Source organism: Sinocyclocheilus anshuiensis, unplaced genomic scaffold, assembly GCF_001515605.1.
Source record: "Sinocyclocheilus anshuiensis isolate Anshui unplaced genomic scaffold, SAMN03320099.WGS_v1.1 scaffold1009, whole genome shotgun sequence".
In the NCBI taxonomy this organism is placed as follows: Eukaryota; Metazoa; Chordata; class Actinopteri; order Cypriniformes; family Cyprinidae; genus Sinocyclocheilus; species Sinocyclocheilus anshuiensis.
Genome location: NW_015555761.1, coordinates 489,206 through 501,499, shown reverse-complemented (window position 1 = coordinate 501,499; position 12,294 = coordinate 489,206). Strand labels below are relative to the sequence as shown.

Genomic DNA, 12,294 nt, shown 5'->3' with positions numbered 1-12,294 from the left:
AGTATCGGTAAGAGTAGTAATACCGTTAAAACCTTAACGATACCCGTCCCTAACTGTAAGTCACTTCGGATAAAAAGATTTAAAAGCTTTTTAATGTTAATTGTTGAACACCTTTCTTCTTAAATTCTTCTATCAGATTACTTCTTTCCTCTGAATATCTATTACACTTAATGAGTACATGTTCCACTGTTTCTTTAATACCACATCAATCACACAATCCTGTATAGTAGGATTTATACAGTAGGGTGTTTTCCTATTATATGCATTGTTGAATTAAGACCCGTATGTCCAAGTCTTAATCTAGAAATAATACAGTCTTCTTTCCTTCTTCCACTTTAATTCCTTCCTCTTCCTACCAATGGTTGTATTAAATGTAGATGCCTTCCCTTTTGTTCATTATCCCAATAAGATTGCCAGTTTTTATTTATCGCCATTTTTATTATTGATTTGAGTTCTGCTTTGCTATACATTATTTCCATATCTATATTTTCCTTTGCCATAACTTGTTTTGCTAATTTGTCTGCACCGACGGCACACTAAGTGCAAACACTAAATTCATAGCTCCGGAGCACTATTCGATGCTTAGTGTATCCCATCATGCATCCATCATGTTTTGGAATCAATCGTGAGACTTTTTGCCGAGACCTCTCGAGAGGTCACGAAACCTTTCCAATGTAAGTTAAATATTAATAGGCCCTACAATAATTAGATATTACAATTAGGTAGAAAAAACAAAGTGTTGAACGTTTTATTGTTGCATTTATTTTGTACAACATTTGCAACTGATTTTTATGACTTAATTAGAAGCACCACAAATTAAATTGTGTCATGTTATAGGTACTATTGAACAGACAGAAGTTGATTTTAAAATGCAATGTATTTAAAATAAAAATTAAGCTATGTAAACACTTGCATTTTTACAACACTACTGTATAAGTGTGTCCCATCAGGTAATGAAATGTTTTACACACACTTGTGGTCTTCGTCCTCACTTGAACACTTGGGCCAAATACAGGAAATACGTCATATAAGCAGTCAAGTGGTCGAGTGCAAAGACCGCAAGTGTGGATATTTGGACAAGGCATGAATCCGCATTGCCAGCCCAGCCCCTAATCTCTATTTAGACAGACCAGATGTAACCCTTACCTTACTTTAATACAGCAGCCAAATGAGTAATATAATGTGATGATGAGATACTTTTATATTCCTTGCTAACTAATTAGCAAATATGCATATTTTGATTGAACATAATAATAAGAATAAGAATAATAAGAATCACTTTACATTTAATTGTAATTCGAACACACTTCTCTACAAACTTATCTGCCTTATTTTGAGAGATGAAGACATCTATTCATATCTTGACAGAAGAGAGAACAGACAGAAACTGGTTCTAACCAGGAAAGATACTTCAAAGGCCAGCTGCATTAAAAGGTTTAGAATAGTCTTACAAGTTAATCTATTTTTTTCTTTAACACTGGTCATTTTCTTTCTTTTTCTTTTTTTTTTTTTTAATTTGGTTACATAAAAACATAGTTTAGTCTGAGCTTAATCAAAAAAATAAGACTAATTACCCCTTGGATAACTGTTAGTTGGTCAGACAAGACACTTAGCATAGAGGCTAATTTATGCAACTGGCCCCAGAGTCTATTTTCTGGAAATAGCCTAGCTGACAGATTTAGTGAATAACACAAACACCAGCATTATCTACATTAGTAAAGAGAAGAGCTGTTGGCCCTTTAAAAAGAAATAGCCACATCTGACACTGTGAATAAGAATAAAGTAAGGATTTCCCTTTGTAGAACTGAGAAAATAAATAAATAAATAAACATAAGGCCCTGTTATTTCTGCATGTAAAGGATCTTTTATTATCAGATATTTAGAAAAAATGATTGGGTAACACTTTACAATAAGGTTAACATCAGTTAACAATATGAGCTAGCAATGAAAAAGAAAGCATTTATTACTCTTAGTTCATGGTAATTTCATTATTTAGTAATACATTATTAAAATCAAACGTTTAATCTGTAAATATGATTTAATGATCCTGAGCCAACACGAACTAACAATGAACAGTAGTATTTTTCTTAACTAACGTTAACAAAGATTTATAAATATTGTAACAGATGTAGGCCCTATTGCTAATTGTTTGTTTGATTGTAACTGTAGAATTGTATTTACTGTATTTTTTGACGAATGTAATGCAAATAATGTAAATAAATGTTTTTAAAAATTATAGTGATTTCAATTATCTTATCTTATCTTATTTTATCTTATGTTATCTTATCTTATCTTTCCTTAGACTGTAAGTAGTGGACAATCTTAAATGGTCACTATTACAAATATTTTTCACAGTAAACATGATTTTTCACACGTTCTGTTTATTATTATTATTATTATTGTTATATAGCATATATAATATAGCAATTTAAATTAGAATATTTACTATTGTTATTATTGGCGGAACGCATTTATCACCGCTGTTACCAGTAGACAGTAGCGCCCCCGATCTTTTTTACTATGGAATGGAACACAATGTTTCATAACCGCGTGATATACATCTGTCTGAGCAAATATACAAGGTTTCTCACAACTTATTTATTAAGTTTATTTTGCAGTGGGCTGTTCTGTAATCTAAGAAAGTATGGACTAGATTGCATGACATCACGGCTCCATATAAAGAGCAGACCACCTGATGTATTAAAAAAGGAGGGGAAACCAAGAGAAACGTCGCATCCCTGACGGTTCCTCTGGATTGAAGATGGCGGTCCCAACTCAAAGCAGCCGGACTGGATCCGTTACCAGTCTGGGAAACAGTCCAACCACAACACCGGGCGGCTTAAACAACACCCACAAGCTGTGGTGCTGTCATGAGCTTGATTTTAGGTCCGGAATGAAGATCGAAGAGCTCAACCGACTCATCCATGAATTCAGTAAACAAGACCAACGAGAGTATGATGACCAGAGGGCACTGGAAATACACACCGCCAAGGATTTTATCTTCTCCATGCTCGGTAGCATTTAAAACTCTTAAGATATTTTTTTAAATAATCATTATTATTATTCATTAGGCTATTCACCTATGTTTCACGATTCATCCATTATCATCCAGTTTTATTACGTAGAAAATGGTAGAATCTGTTTAGAATTACAGACAGTCAGAAATGGACAGATATATGCACTAATAGCTACTATATTTTATTTTACCCGTAATTCTGTATCTGAGGTTTTAGATATAGAATATAAAATAGATTTATGTACTAATCTGGGTTATAAATAGGCCTGTCACGATAACAACTTTTTGTTGTGCGATATATTGCCAGAGAAATAATTGCGATAAGCCATATTATTGTCATTTTAAAGACCATTTTATGCCACTGAATATATAATCATAATGTAACAGCATAATAATGCAAGAAGACTGTACAAACTTTAAATTTTTAAGAATATGTAGATAATGGAAATTAAGTATCAAAATATTAGATACCTTAAAAAACTTGAATAAATAGTAAATAAACATTTTCTAACAAAAAGTGCAAAGTAACAAGCAGAAAAAAGAAAAATGCACAAATAACTTGTATGGAGATTTTTCCATCTACAGATTTTTCCCTGACCTTTTCTCTGTAAATTAAGGGTGCACACTATTGCTGAAAAACACAATTCCTGCACCCTTAAGTGTGCATTAAGGGTGCACACTATTGCTGAAAAACACAATTGAACTAGCACCTCATGACTACACCACATTATGTACGAGAAGCTGCAAAAGACACAGGCGCAAGTGGAATGTAAAAAACATGGTGACATTAATTTTTAAGTAAATATAATGGGCGATATATTGTGTCATCAAAAATTATTGAGGTAATGTACATATATTGCGCGATAAGTCGATATATTGATTATTGCGACAGGCCTAGTTATAAAATAATTATTGCATGCTTAAGGTAAGTAGTTACAATCCCAGGTGTGTGCTTTGTGCTTTAGCCAACATCTCAGTATTTTACATTATCCAAACTCTTAAACTGGTTTGTTTAATCTCTTGTGGAATAATAATTCTGCCGTAGTTGGGTGAATGAATGCATGCATGACAGGATCAGAATGATTATGTCCACGTTGGATCCCCCAAACCACTAAATAAAAAAGTGAAGGTTGTAAAGAACAATTGTTTACCGGCCGCAAAAAAAAAAAAAAATCATCAGGACCATGGACAGAGCAGACATAGGTGCATAAAAACTGTTAATGATCTAGTCCTGCAGACATACTGAGGTTAATTTAAATTAATAAATACATTAATTAATTAATTAAAAAGTGAATGACTTGAGATCAGTTAGTATTTAAACATGGTAAAAAATGTATCACTAATAATTAGAAAAATGACTAATTACAGTACATCTGGCTGTAATATCAATAACTTTTATTTCTAGACCGTAATTCCTTTCTTAGTATCGAACCCCTCTTTTGGTTCATAGTATATGTGTGTTTAGGTCTATTTGTTATTAGGCATTACATTTTTTTTCACTGATTGTCTAAACATATTTTTCTGACACCGGGTGGTCTAAGACAGATTTAGTATTGGGACTGTTTTCAGCAGAAAATCAATAGGACTGTCCAGAGCTAGGTTTTTATTTCCAAACTAGGCGGAAGTGGGTGTAAGGCAGCATTCAGGCAATTGTGGGAACCTCATATCCATTGAGGCAGAAGTAATGTACAGCTCTCTCTTTCTTTCTGTTCTCACACTTTCATTCACTGCCATTCACCAAAGGCTCAGTTCAGATAGCAGGAGGCTGACTGGCCTAAAGTGTCTGTGTATGCAAATGAGACAGATGGAACAAAAGTGACACTGAATATCTTTGAGAGTTGTAGAATAGTCTAGTCTAGATTTAAAGAATGACGGGGTGGAGGGGTGTGGGAACAGCATAAAAAGATTCAACTTGAAAAGTACTAATCCTGATCTTTATATATACAGTATATATATATAGGCTATATTTAAAAAAAAGTTTACTAACTAACTAACCAGTTTTAAGAACCACTGACATGTTTACTAACCAACATCTCCACTAATATATATATGTGTGTGTATACATGTGTGTGTGTAATATATATATATATATATATACACACACACACATTTATAAAAATTTCTGCTGTTGACCCCCGTTCTGCACATTTTGTATGTTTCTCTTATTGCTTCAGAGGTTTGTTCCATTTGACCGTAAGTGCCCTGCGAAGTGGACATCACAGGATATTCCGCCATAATTCCAGTTCAAAGAACATTAAAGTGTGTGAGATGTGACTACTATTCAAATTTCATGATTACAGTTAAATAACCCTTCACACTTCTGTAGTAAGGTTGGTCTGTGTGTGAAGATGCTGCAGGTAGTGGTGTTCTTAAGTGCAGTAAACTTCAGCCGATTTCCCGTGTGCAGGGAGTAGAGAGCAGTGAACACTATGTAGGGACCATGTCAATTGGAACAAAGTTCATTCAAGGAGCTCTCTTCTAACAAGCTGGTGATTTGAATCAGGTAAACATAAAGAGAAACATACAAAATATGCAGAGCGAGTGGTCGCGAGGAGCAGGATTAAGAACTGCTGAGTGTAAATGCTTAAATTATATTATTTTCTTCCAGTTGTTTATTAAATTGTTTACTTATACTGCCATGAAGTAGTTAGAATTATTAGAATAGTTTCGAATCATTTGATAATTTTATATATGGAAAGCAAAGAAATTTAAAGCATTATTTAAAAAAAATCATTATTTCTTTAATTTTATTTGTAAAAAAAAAAAAAAAAAAGAAAAGAAAGTAATTGCCCCCACAGTCTGGAAACTATTAAAACAATCATATTTCTGTAAAATGAATGCAGTGTTCCTGTTCCAGTATAAGAACGACATAGTTAAAGTGAAACATGAAGGTAACAGTGTGGTCATATATTGGTTATCGCATATATTATGTTATATACAAGATACAATTATTTAGGAGAATGTCTGACCATCTGTGTGAGAGCTGAAGTTTAAATGAATGATCCAATGATCCAAAACACCAAATCAAGTAAAAATATTAATGGCTGAAAAAAGTCAAAATTAGGACTTTATTAAGGATCCTATTAAGATGGTGTTGGAGGACCTGAAAGAGCAATTTATGCTTCTATGATCAAGTGAGCTTGACACTCATCAGTAGCCTATGTGAAAATGTTTTTTGAAAAAAGTGCAGTCCTACTTTTTTTTAGTGGAAGCTGGCATAAGAAGTGTTGAAGAGAGATTAAAAATATACATTAAGTGGCAAAAGAAGGCAAAGAACTTTACCATAGTAAGTGATTCCAAGGTCACTGAGTCAATCTGTCTCATTCAGGGAAGAGCTATAAATATTTGAATGCATCCCATTCCTCAAAGGGGACAGATAAATCTCAGCTTGGAGTGGGCTTGGATGCTGAAGAACATTAAACTGCCGGCTGCATCTATACTCAGTAACTGATTGTATGTCTCCATCTGTGCTCTAAAAGCCAGTATAGACACACAATAGAATATAAACAACTCTAAAGAGCGTCACATTCCTCCGTTATTGATCTGCCGCTTTTTTCAAGTGCTGGTGTTGAATTTCAGGTCCTCTTATTGATCCACTGGAAATAGATGCCAAAGGAGAGTGCTCTGCTGTCTGCAGTTAAGTGGAAGAACTTTGGTCACATGACAGGAAGTGTGCAGTAGCACAGTGGTTCGAAAAATTGGTGGCGCAGCATTATCTTATAATGTTTGGTTAGACTTTTAGCAACTTTAGAATAATTCAATTAGAATCGTAATGCAATTTTATTCAGTTTGAAAAATGTGTAAACAACAAACTGCAATATATGCAAGCAACAAGCAAACTGATAATTTACAGTAGAGAAACCATTAGTTAATGCATTTCATATGTGTGTACATTTATATACAGTATATATATATATATATATATTATTATCTTTCAAAGTTAAAATTAATTGAAAATAAATATTTTAATTTTTGTACAATTATCAGCTGTAAGAATATTTGTTTCAGTGCACCAGACTTTCTTTGCACAGTCTGACTTTTGTTGAAGCCTGGAATTAAACCACATCATGTTGGTTCATCTGGCCAGAGCAGAACTGGCCCCCCAACTGGACCTGGTTTTTCTCCATTCTGTCACTGACGGACTTAGGGTTCCTTACCACTGTCACCTTTGACTTGCTTAGTTGGGGACACTTAATTTTTAGCAATATTATCAACTTTATTCCACAGAAACTATTTGAAGAGAACTAAACTGAGCTGGACTATGATGTCACTGAATCAATGATAAACTGACTTTAACTGAAAAATTGACTGTTTACTATTGTCCTCTTTTTAGAGCTGCTCTACAGCAGGATTTTATTTCCACTATTGACACTATTTTCCTGTTTAACACTGTTATGCTGCTTTGATATAATCTGTATTGTATAAAGTGCTATATAAATAAAGGTGACTGAACTTGACTCTGTTTTGTCTCTGTTTCAGGCATGGTGCAAAAGCTGGACCAAAAACTGCCTGTCGCAAATGAGTACTTGTTGTTGTCTGGTGGTGTGCGAGAAGGTGTGGTGGACATGGATCTCAATGAGCTTGGCATCTACAACCGTGGCTCCAACTATGACTTGGCCTTCACCCTGTTGGTTCCTGCACTTAAATTGCACGACTGGAACCAGCCTGTAACGCTGGACATGCGCCACTCAGCACTTGGTCACTCTTGGCTCAGCTTGCGACTTTTTGACGATGGTACCATTAAACGTTGGCGGGACTGCTGCACGCTTACTGATCATCTGAATGGCACCACCAACTACTTCTTCTCACCTACACTGGTAGCCAACTGGTTCCAAGAAGCTGTTGGACTAGTACTGGCAGAGTTACAGCGCAAGCCACAAAGGGGCTCCCCGAGGGTGGAGCAAGTTGAGCGTCACAACACGCTGCTCACTATAGTTTTAGGTGTGGGCAGCAGCCGCATGCTTTATGACATTGTTCCTGTGGTGTCTTTTAAAGGCTGGCCGGCAGTTGCTCAAAGCTGGTTGATGGAGAACCACTTCTGGGATGGCAAAATCACAGAGGAGGAGGTTATCAGCGGTTTCTATCTGCTGCCTGCCTGCTCAGCCTCTGGTTGCAGAAAGAACGAGTGGCGTCTCTCTTTTGCCCGCAGCGAGGTTCAATTGAAAAAGTGTATCTCACCAGGCCTCATGCAAGCTTACCAGGTGTGCAAGGCAATAGTTATTAAGTTACTAGCCCAACCTACGTCTATCAGTCCCTATTACTTACGTTGCATTATGTTGTGGGCTTGTGACCGACTACCTGCAAGCTATTTGACACAGGAAGACTATGTTGCGCATTTCCTGCTAGGTCTCATAGATGACCTGCAGCACTGCCTTGTCAACAAGACCTGCCCTAACTATTTCATCCCACAGTGTAACATGTTGGAGCACCTGTGTGATGAGACCACTATGTTTCACGCTCGTAAGCTAGCGCTGGTACGCTCGGATCCAGCCGAGCACCTGCGATCCATTGTTGAGCTGGCCAAGGCAGCCAACAGACTGACGCAGGAGATGCAGCGTCGTGGGAGTTCCTCAGGACTGCTCTCTCCGCTTGCGAATCCCTCCTCGGCTGATCACCAGCAGTCAGATGACCGGCTGGCCAAGAAGCTACAGCAGTTAGTGACCGAGAATCCAGGGAAGTCTATCTCTGTGTTCATCAACCCTGATGACGTCACACGACCTCACTTTCGTATTGATGACAAGTTCTTCTGAAAACAATGGTCTATTTTCACTTCTCCTCTGCTATAATGGTTGAACCTGATGGGAACCTGATGCATGACACTGTCTAGAAACTGGAGCTGTGTCCCTATACCTGTATACATCAGACTGCAGAGGATTTTCTGGGGGAAATGTTCTGCAACAGCTCTATAGGACCTGCCTTACTGAGAGGCAAATCCAAACCACTTGCACCTGCAAAGGGTTAAAGCATAGTGAGTTTCACAGTGACTCTGAGAATAAAAGTCAGGGCAAGTGGGCAATGATTTACATAGCAGAAGAATATATATTATACAACCCTCTACAGGCACCTTGGCAATTGAATCGCCATTGGCTAGTAAATTTTTTTGTTTACTCGCCAGCGGAGAGTGAAACTCTGAAGCGCTCAGTCAGAGTGTTCTGTGAGTGAAAATATATCTGTGCTAATCATATACTCAGCCTCCAACTCACACACTGGCGAGTAAAATCTGAGAATTTATTAGCCATTGGCTAATATTAGACATAATGTAGTCGCTCAGAGTGAAGATTTAGTCGCATATGCGAGTGATTTACTCGCAATGTAGAGGGTTGGTATATGTCCTCCCGTGGTATGTTGATTTGAACAAAAATCTGATGTAATAAATGATAGATTCAGACATTGTTTTTTTTGTGTGTTTTGCATCTGTGCTGACTACACACGTCCGGAACCTGGTTGTGTTATATCCATATAATGCTGTTTCTAAACCTGCGCAGTTAACTTGCCTTATTATTTATTTAGAGAAAATTACAGAAGATAATATCAGAGAAAGCCAAACCTTTTCTATATATAAGGGATTGAAATCATATTCCCTTAAGTGCAATTAAAAAAATGTTCAGTCAGAATGAGAGGTTCTTGTATTGACAACAATTGTTGTTATAAGAATGCAGAATCGTTTAAAGGGGTGTGGGGTGCTTGACTTGTAGCCCTAAAACTTTCACTGCTATTGGAGATTAAAAGGATGCTGTTCTGATTTTTGTTTTTTGGAAAATGAATGAATGAAAGTGACAAACAGCTATCCAATATAAGCCCACATATCACCAATGTTAAGGGTGTCTCTAACAAAATACACAGTAGGACAGAGGAACTAGATACTGCTCTAAGATTTTCAGTTCAATGTTCTATTCTGATATGAGAGGTGCAGAGTAATTTCAAATACAAAGGTCAATTTTAATGACCTCTCAAATACTTTTTTCAGGATCTCTGGGTACATAATACTTTATTAGTACATGTCAGCATTAAATAACATGAAAACGGGTTACAGTGGATGTTGTCTATTTGTGTTGTAGATGAAATCATTTATTATCAGGAACTGGGGTGTTGTGGTTATGTGGAAAGGTGCAGGCTAGGATATTATGTCACAGAATACGCTGACTCAGTGTGTCTGTGGAGTCCACAGAGAATGTGGCAGTATCCTGTGGTGATAAATGCGAGGCAAAACTATCTTGTTAGGTTTTGGTACTTAACACACTCTTGCATGTAGGACTAATTTCTTTTTCATCTCAAGCCTTTGATGCTAATTCCAAAATGTCATTTTAGAGCTAGTAACAAGAGGCTTTGGCAATTGATAATGCAGTTATAAATAGAGTCTAATTCAGTTATTGGAGAGAGAGATTAACTGTAGCTTTGTGAAGCTTGTAAAACTAGCTGAGTCTGTGTGACTGTGTTCAGCATCAGCATCTCTGCTATTAGCAAAACTGTAACTTTAACTGTTTCAAGAACAGTGACTTTACCAAATAACTAGAGAGTTGCTACTGAGAGATGTCATGTAGCTTTCAGATGTGAAACTGTTTTATTAGTAAATCAACAGGGCAGCACTGGCAACAAATTTCTGTGTGCGTGTATGTTTCTGTGTTTGTCTGTATTGTATGTGTGTGTATGCTTGTATAAGGGAGAGAGCTGGAGAACAAAAGCGCACGTTTCATCAATAATAAAACAATTCTGTGGGATAAAAATTCGTCATTTTCATCCTGTTGTGCTTAGGTTATTTTGCTGTTGTAGGCTGTAAGGACCTTTGAAATAACTGAAATAATTTGGCAAAGTGATATGGAAACTGCCTGGAACTATTTTAGCTGTGCATTTGCTGAAGAATAATTACACACCTTAGCAAGTTTGTCAACCAATCTGAGTGAACCATTGTAAATATAGGAATACTGAACATGCAGTGGAAATAATCTTTGATAACCTAGTATCCATTATTTTCTCCATAATCTTAATATCTCCATAATAACAATTTCTCCATAATCAGTTCTTACAAATCTCCAGAAGTTTGTCTGTTCTCTTATTATTTAGCAAAAAAGCAAAGTTCATTTTTGCCTTATTACTTGTCTATTTTCCATTGAACTTGGCACTAAATTCACCGAAGATGAATGCAGGGAGCAACAACTTTAGCCTCCAAAAACCAGACTGATTTAAAAATGAAAGATAGTTTTGCCTCGCATTTATCACCACAGGATACTGCCACATTCTCTGCACTGTACTGTGCTCGTTTCATTCTGCTGTTCGCAGATACAGTGGACTCCACAGACACACTGAGTCAGCGTATTCTGTGACATAATATCCTAGCCTGCACCTTTCCACATAACAACAACACCCCAGTTTCTGATAATAAATGATTTAATCTACAACACAAATAGACAACATCCACTGTAACCCGTTTTCATGTTATTTAATGCTGACATGTACTAATAAAGTATTATGTACCCAGAGATCCTGAAAAAAGTCTTTGAGAGGTCATTAAAATTGACCTTTGTAGGCCTATTTGAAATGACTCTGCTGCACCTCTCATATCAGAATAGAACATTGAACTGAAAATCTTAGAGCAGTATCTAGTTCTTTTTTTTAACAGCAGATGTAACATAAGCTGTTATTCCCGTCCCTGTACACTGCTGATGCTGCCATTCTTCATGTTTTGATCAATGAGGCTATTACAGTATTGTGCAGGGTTGTCTGCCATTCTGAATTGATCTGAGAAAGTCTTTTGAATTAAATTTCTGAAGTTGAACTGAAGTTGAAAATAGGATGTAGAGTTGTAATTTGAATGTAAGGACGTAAAATGGAAGGAATCCATGGATTCAATTGTCAATATTTCTTTATGTCTGGGTATTTGGGGTGGTTATCTATTGATATCAGTTGTATTATGTTACAGTACAAATACGCATTAGCCAAATTTACAGGAAACAAATTTTGTGGCCAAAATTGAGTTATGTGATTGAGCTGAATACAAATGCCATCTCAACAACCAACACATGAATTGCCAATTCATAAATTCTGAACTCTGAATATCTTACTTACAGAGTTTAGATATTCAGAGTCTGAATATCTTACTTATTCTTATGCTTGGTTATGCCAGTCATACAAGGGAAATATTACCAGAAGTATTGATTGTGCTGTAGCATGTGCAGTGATTATTTAGAAGTCTTCTCTCAAACCACACAAGCAAAGACTCTTCAGCACCACAATAAGTAAACTTATCCGTCGAAAGCAATTTAATACTACCGCCCCCCCCC

The 12,294-nt window shown here is 36.4% G+C and overlaps 1 protein-coding gene across 1 annotated transcript; it reads left to right on the top strand.

Moving 5' to 3' along the window:
- The first annotated feature begins 2,620 nt into the window (after positions 1-2,620).
- On the top strand, positions 2,621-9,052 carry mb21d2 (Mab-21 domain containing 2). Its single transcript, XM_016467828.1, has 2 exons — positions 2,621-3,014; positions 7,496-9,052. Exons 1-2 carry the CDS (start codon positions 2,762-2,764, stop codon positions 8,764-8,766), a joined length of 1,524 nt encoding a protein of 507 aa, XP_016323314.1. The 5' UTR covers positions 2,621-2,761; the 3' UTR covers positions 8,767-9,052.
- The last annotated feature ends 3,242 nt before the right edge of the window (positions 9,053-12,294 follow it).

What these genes read in the sequence shown, in the direction of transcription:
- mb21d2 (XM_016467828.1), top strand. Translation starts at nt 2,762, where the DNA reads ATGGCGGTCCCAACTCAAAGCAGCCGGACTGGATCCGTTACCAGTCTG. An exon ending in TTTTATCTTCTCCATGCTCG is followed by an intron (nt 3,015 to 7,495) that starts GTAGCATTTAAA and finishes TCTCTGTTTCAG; the next exon opens with GCATGGTGCAAAAGCTGGAC.